The following is a 6,837-nucleotide window of genomic DNA, read 5'->3' as shown; positions in this document are numbered from 1 at the left end:
GTGTGCTATTGAACGTCTTGAACGTTTCCCTCATGGTGACGCTCTACTACCAGGTTTATACTCGATATAAGGGCTTTGCTACCTAATATCTTAGTATTACATTTACCCATGACTAAACAGGATTGTAATAAAACATGAAATATGTTGGATTTGTATTAAACAATGTTTGTTTTCTCATCTCATTTTGTTTGTGCTAAAAGAGGAGAGTGTATTTAAACTCCAAAAGTTGCCGTTTTATTTTTTTGGTCCCAAATCTACCTAATACCTTTGTATTACATTTACTTATGACAAAACAAACAACAAAATCATTCCAACTCTTTTTTCCAAAGGAATTTTATATAGAAAACAGGTTAAAAATATGCATCACCATATCATTTCTAGATCATCTTATTGTACAATTATGTAATTATAACCATCAAAATAAAGTCATACATATGGATATATGAAAATGCATAAGTTAAATGTAAAAAAAATACCCTACTGCAACCAAAAAAATAATGATGCCAGCTTTTCTCCACAAAATAGTTGGTGCATCTATCCAAAACTAGTGGTGAGGCCTACAAGAAATCACTCTTTGATAATATTGCACATTTAAATATTACATACTGTATATATATATATGAGATATATTGTATGAGGTTTTCCATTGCTTATCTAAAGCCTTCTTTATAACACAGCAGCTATGGATTTTCATATACAGTTGAAGTCGAAGGTTTACATACACTTAGGTTGGAGTCATTAAAACTCGTTTTTCAACCACTCCACAAATTTCTTGTTAACAAATTATAGTTTTGGCAAGTCGGTTAGGACATCTACTTTGTGCATGACAAGTAGTTTTTCCAACAATTGTTAACAGACAAATTATTTCGCTGTATCATTTTTTCAGTGGGTCAGCATTTTACATACACTAAGTTGACTGTGCCTTTAAACAGTTTGGAAAATTCCAGAAAATTATGTCATGGCTTTAGAAGCTTCTGATAGGCTAATTGATTACATCATTTGAATCAATTGAAGGTGTACCCGTGGATGTATCTCAAGGCCTACCTTCAAATTTAGTGCATCTTTGCTTGAAAATAATCAGCCAAGACCTCAGAAAAAAATTGTAGACCTCCACAAGTCTGGTTCATCCTTGGGAGCAATTTCCAAACGCCTGAAAGTTCCACGTTCATCTGTACAAACAATAGTACAGAAGTATACACACCATGGGACAGCGCAGCTGTCATTCCGCTCAGGAAGGAGATGCGTTCTGTCTCCTAGAGATGAACGTACTTTTGTGCAAAAAGTGCAAATCCATATCAGAATAACAACAAAGGACCTTATGAAGATCCTGGAGGAAACAGGTACAAACGTATCTATATCCACAGTAAAACGAGTCCTATATCGACATAACCTGAAAGGCTGCTCAGCAAGGAAGAAGCAACTGCTCCAAAACTGCCATAAAAAGCAAGAATACGGTTTGCAACTGCACATGGGGTCAAAGATCGGACTTTTTGGAGAAATGTCCTCTGGTCTGATGAAACAAAAATAGAACTGTTTGGTCATAATGACCATCATTATGTTAGGAGGAAAAATGGGGATGCTAGCATGCCGAAGAACACCATCCCAACCGTGAAGCATGGGGTGGCAGCATCATGTTGTGGGGGTGCTTTGCTGCAGGAGGGATTGGTGCACTTCACAAAATAGATGGCATCATGAGGAGGACAATTATGTGGATATATTGAAGCAACATCTCAAGACATCAGTCAGGAAGTTAAAGCTTGGTCGCAAATGGGTCTTCCAAATGGACAATGACCTCAAGCATACTTCCAAAGTTGTGGCAAAAATGCCTTAAGGACCACAAAGTCAAGGCATTGGAGTAGCCATCACAAAGCCCTGACCTCAATTCCTTCGAAAATGTGTGTGCAGAACTGAAAAAGCGTGTGCGAGCAAGGAGGCCTAAAAACTTGACTCGGTTACAGCAGCTCTGCCAGGAGGAATAGGCCAAAATTCACCCAACTTATTGTGGGAAGCTTGTGGAAGGCTAACTGAAACATTTGACCCAAGTTAAACAATTTAAAGGCAATGCTACCAAATACTAATTGAGTGTATGTAAACTTCTGTTCCACTGGGAATGTGATGAAAGTAATAAAAGCTGAAATATATCACTCTACTATTATTCTGACATTTTCCATTCTTAAAATAACGTGGTAACCCTAAATGAAATGGACAGGAATTGTGAAAAACTGAGTTTAAATTTATTTGGCTAAGGTGTGTGTAAACTTCCGACTTCAACTGTATGCATACAAATATTTGTTTTCAACTATTTCTGTTGTCCTCAAAACTAGATTGAAAAGAGAACACTATACAGTGGGGCAAAAAAAGCATTTAGTCAGCCAACAATTGTTCTCCCACTTAAAAAGATGAGAGGCCTGTAATTTTCATCATAGGTACACTTCAACTATGACAGACAAAATGAGGAAAAAAAATCCAGAAAATCACATTGTAGGATTTTTAATGAATTTATTTGCAAATTATGGTGGAAAATCAGTATTTGGTCAATAACAAAAGTTTATCTCAATACTTTGTTATATACCCTTTGTTGGCAATGACAGAGGTCAAACGTTTTCTGTAAGTCTTTACAAGGTTTTCACACACTGTTGCTGGTATTTTGGAGCATTCCTCCATGCAGATCTCCTCTAGAGCAGTGACGTTTTGGGGCTGTTGCTGGGCAACACAGACTTTCAACTCTCTCCAAAGATTTTCTATGGGGTTTAGATCTGGAGACTAGCTAGGTCACTCCAGGACCTTGAAATGCTTCTTACAAAGCCACTCCTTCGTTGCCCGGGCGGTGTATTTGGGATCATTGTCATGCTGAAAGACCCAGCCACGTTTCATCTTCAATGCCCTTGCTGATGGAAGGAGGTTTTCACTCAATCTCATGATACATGGCCCCATTCATTCACCTTTGCAGAAAAACAGCCCCAAAGCATGATGTTTCCACCCCAATGCTTCACAGTAGGTATGGTGTTCTTTGGATGCAACTCAGCATTCTTTGTCCTCCAAACACGACGAGTTGAGTTTTTACCAAAAAGTTATATTTTGGTTTCATCTGACCATATGACATTCTCCCAATCTTCTTCTGGATCATCCAAATGCTCTCTAGCAAACTTCAGACAGGCCTGGACATGTACTGGCTTAAGCAGGGGGACACGTCTGGCACTGCAGGATTTGAGTCCCTGGCGACGTAGTGTGTTACTGATGGTAGGCTTTGTTACTTTGGTCCCAGCTCTCTGCAGGTCATTCACTAGGTCCCCCCGTGTGGTTCTGGGATTTTTGCTCACCGTTCTTGTGATCATTTTGACCCCACGGGGTGAGATCTTGCGTGGAGCCCCAGTTCGAGGGAGATTATCAGTGGTCTTATGTCTTCCATTTCCTAATAATTGCTCCCACAGTTGATTTCTTCAAACCAAGCTGCTTACCTATTGCAGATTCAGTCTTCCCAGCCTGGTGCAGGTCTACAATTTTGTTTCTGGTGTCCTTTGACAGCTCTTTGGTCTTGGCCATGGTGGAGTTTGGAGTGTGACTGTCTGAGGTTGTGGACAGGTGTCTTTTATACTGATAACAAGTTCAAACAGGTGCCATTAATACAGGTAACGAGTGGAGGAAGAAGAAGAAGAAGTTACAGGTCTGTGAGAGCCAGAAATCTTGCTTGTTTGCAGGTGACCAAATACTTATTTTCTACCATAATTTGCAAATAAATTCATAAAAAAATCCTACAATGTGATTTTCTGGATTTTTTTTCTCATTTTGTCTGTCATTGTTGAAGTGTACCTATGATGAAAATTACAGGCCTCTCTCATCTTTTTAAGTGGGAGAACATGCACAATTTGGTGGCTGACTAAATACTTTTTTTGCCCCACTGTAACTGAAATGCTACAGTTATTGTTTTTTCTAACTCTTTCTTTACAGTGTCTAAAAACATCCTAAGGAAAGGATTTCTATCAAATACAATATGGATTCAAATGCATGTTTCTGTTCCCTAGTATAATTACAAAATGGACAAAAAATCGGACAAAGGGAATGAAATATCCTGCATAGGTTATTAAGGAAATCTAAAGATATTTACCATACCAATAAATGCTTAACCAACCCTGGCCCCGGAGAGGCAATATCCACTTTCTATCCACAATTTTACACCAGGGCTACTCTACACAGAGAAAATAGGTTGACCCACACAAGGACCTTGATCAATAAAGTGGCAATGTATTCGACATAGCCTTGTATGGTGTATTTGACATTTGCAGTACAAGGAATTTTAAACGGAATAAGGAGACCCACATATAAGTATGTGTTATAGCATAGAATATACTGCAAGAGGCATGTTATATATAGAATTTGTAACATTTGACCTGAGAGAAATGCTCAAGCAAGTCCCAACTAAGATGGAATGTCAACTGCTGTATATCGTAACAATAATGTCAGATGGCTGTTACATCCATAGAATTAGAATGAATAGAATGATCGTCCACCATGCAGTTCAATTAGGCCTTAAGTGCACTAATGAGTTTACCAGTCAAAAGGCTGTGGGTTTCAAGCCCATTATACCAGTTCTATTTATATGATATTTATATGTTTATATTTACATGAGCACCCTGTGGCTGTTGAAATAGGCATTTCTGAATCTTAATGTCGAGCTTATGAAGGTGTTACAGGCTATAAGTTATTCCCCTATACTGTTGGCTGTATTCACATTTTACACACTCCAGGACCAGAGCTGGACACTTCTAAAACATAACATTTCTAGAATCCTGCAAAATAGCCAAAGCACTAAGACCAAATAGACCAGTGTTTATGTAGAAAATAAAGGTGCCTTTGCAACTAGATGGATTTCGAGGGGGGGGGGGCAAAAAAACATCACAATGACATTAATCAATGACTGATTATTTTTTATTTCTGAGGGAAATTCTTGGCAGATAAACCTACTGTTTGGTTCAAAATCTCTAACGAGAGAAAGAAACGGATGAAACCAGTATTACACAACCATTGTCTAAGGCACGTGTCAAACACGTTCCACAGAGGGCTGAGGGGCTGCGGGTTTTCGCTACTCCGTTGTACTGGATTAATTAACTAAGGTCACTGACTAGTAAGGAACTCCCCTCACCTGGTTGTTTCGGTCTTAATTGAAAAGCATAAGCAAAAACCAGCAGACCCCGGGCCATAGCATGAGTTTGATAGCCCTGGCCATAAGTGTATATGTCTTAACAGAGACTATAGCACTATTTGTTGCATAAAATACTGTATCTGCTTCTTTGCATTGGACGCATCTCAATACACCTCATCTGCCGATGTCTCACTTCCGCATCTGCGGTGAAAGGTGGCAGAGCAAGAGCGGTGAGACGCCCTGAAAATTGGTGATCTCATGAAAACGTCTGTAGGTGGATTGCCTATCACTCTATGGAAAGGGGAGACTCTCACGAACACAACGGTGGTGTCCGTTTTGCTCTACGACCCCAACAAGTGTCAGGGGACTCGTCTGAAGTTGGTACCGTCGACGTGACAACTTCTGTTTGTAGCCGCCCGAACTGTTCGGTGCTACGAATTTATATGACCCCAGTGTGGAAAGAAGAGATTCTCACGAACATGATGTTCTTCGTTTTGCTCTATGTCCCCCACAAGTGTCACGGGATTTGTCTGAAGGCAACCGGTACCGGTTTTACAAAAAAAATTGAAGCATGAAGGTAGTTTTCTGCCTACCCAAAAAAGTGGTTAAATATGTGTAAAAAATATATATTCCATGAGCTTTCTTATATCTCCTAGATATAGAACAAACACTTCAATCTTGTTTCTCATGATTTATTTGTTGACTGTTTGAATGTGTTATTCAATGTGTTTCTCTGGACTATAGTAGTAAAGGCCAAATTCAATATTTTATCTAATCATTTTTTGGGGATACCTAAAGGGGTTCAAAAGTTCTAATTCAAATAGCTAAATGATCCATAGTATGACCATCTTAAAACAATTCCATATGTCAGCTTAGAACCCCCGCCAATATTTAATATTAATCTGAAAAATCTCTAACACTATCTTTGTCATAATGGAAAATTGTGGCTTTCAGGTGAAGTTTCCTCTAGATACAGATCTAGGATCAGCTTCCGCTCCCCCAATCTTAACATCTAAGGGCAGCCTCTCCCTACAACAGAAGAGTGAGGCAATCCTTTTTGCTATTTCCTTGTGCTGATTTTGTCTGTTTAAACTACCTTCGTGCAAAATAGCACATTATCATTTACAAAACAACCTGGCCAATGGGTTACTGTGGAGTTTGTGGGGAAATGCTGGGATGTTGGCTGCTTTGATATACTCTTCCCTCTTGCATCTCTTGAACTGTGGGTTGGCGGGGGAGTGGGTCACTTGTAGGGCAAGCGTGTAGTAGGGCCTAGGTTCAGTTTATCACTCAGTTTCTGGATAAGCAAGGACAGCTCCTCTGTAGCCTGAGACTTGTCTTCCAGGAGTTCGTAACGTAAACTGGAGATGTCCTGCTTGATTTCTTTCAGTTCACCTGCGAAGTAACATAATGTGAGGTCCTAACAGAAATAATGTGAGGTCCGTTCAAGTTGTTTGTATTGAAGAATTATGTTAAAGGGTTCTCAAATGAAATATTCCCTACATGACAATGTTGAACTGATGCACTCTCCATAATTCAATATATTTTTTTATATACTGTACACAATGCAGTGAGCACGGTTTATTTGAGCTTCAAACACCAATGAGAACCCTGTGGAATTTGCAGTTTGTAGACCTCTTTCTACCCCTGAGAATTGTTAATTTTCTGCATTGTGTAAAACCACCGCAAAAGATTCT

The 6,837-nt window shown here is 39.2% G+C and overlaps 1 protein-coding gene across 2 annotated transcripts in view; it reads right to left on the bottom strand.

The window, feature by feature from the left end:
- Positions 1 to 3,835: 3,835 nt before the first annotated feature.
- LOC135546013 (short transient receptor potential channel 3-like) overlaps positions 3,836 to 6,837 on the bottom strand; it is an 82,032-nt gene continuing 79,030 nt past the window's right edge. For both annotated transcript variants that reach the window (XM_064974068.1, XM_064974069.1), the window contains one exon: positions 3,836 to 6,535. In XM_064974068.1, coding sequence (XP_064830140.1) covers positions 6,384 to 6,535 — 152 coding nt within the window. In that variant the 3' untranslated portion in view covers positions 3,836 to 6,383. The remainder of the gene's footprint in view (positions 6,536 to 6,837) is intronic.

This window comes from Oncorhynchus masou, chromosome 9 (assembly GCF_036934945.1).
Source record: "Oncorhynchus masou masou isolate Uvic2021 chromosome 9, UVic_Omas_1.1, whole genome shotgun sequence".
Classification (NCBI taxonomy): Eukaryota; Metazoa; Chordata; class Actinopteri; order Salmoniformes; family Salmonidae; genus Oncorhynchus; species Oncorhynchus masou.
Note: the sequence above shows the minus strand (reverse complement) of the source record. Positions and strands in the feature narration are given on the sequence as shown.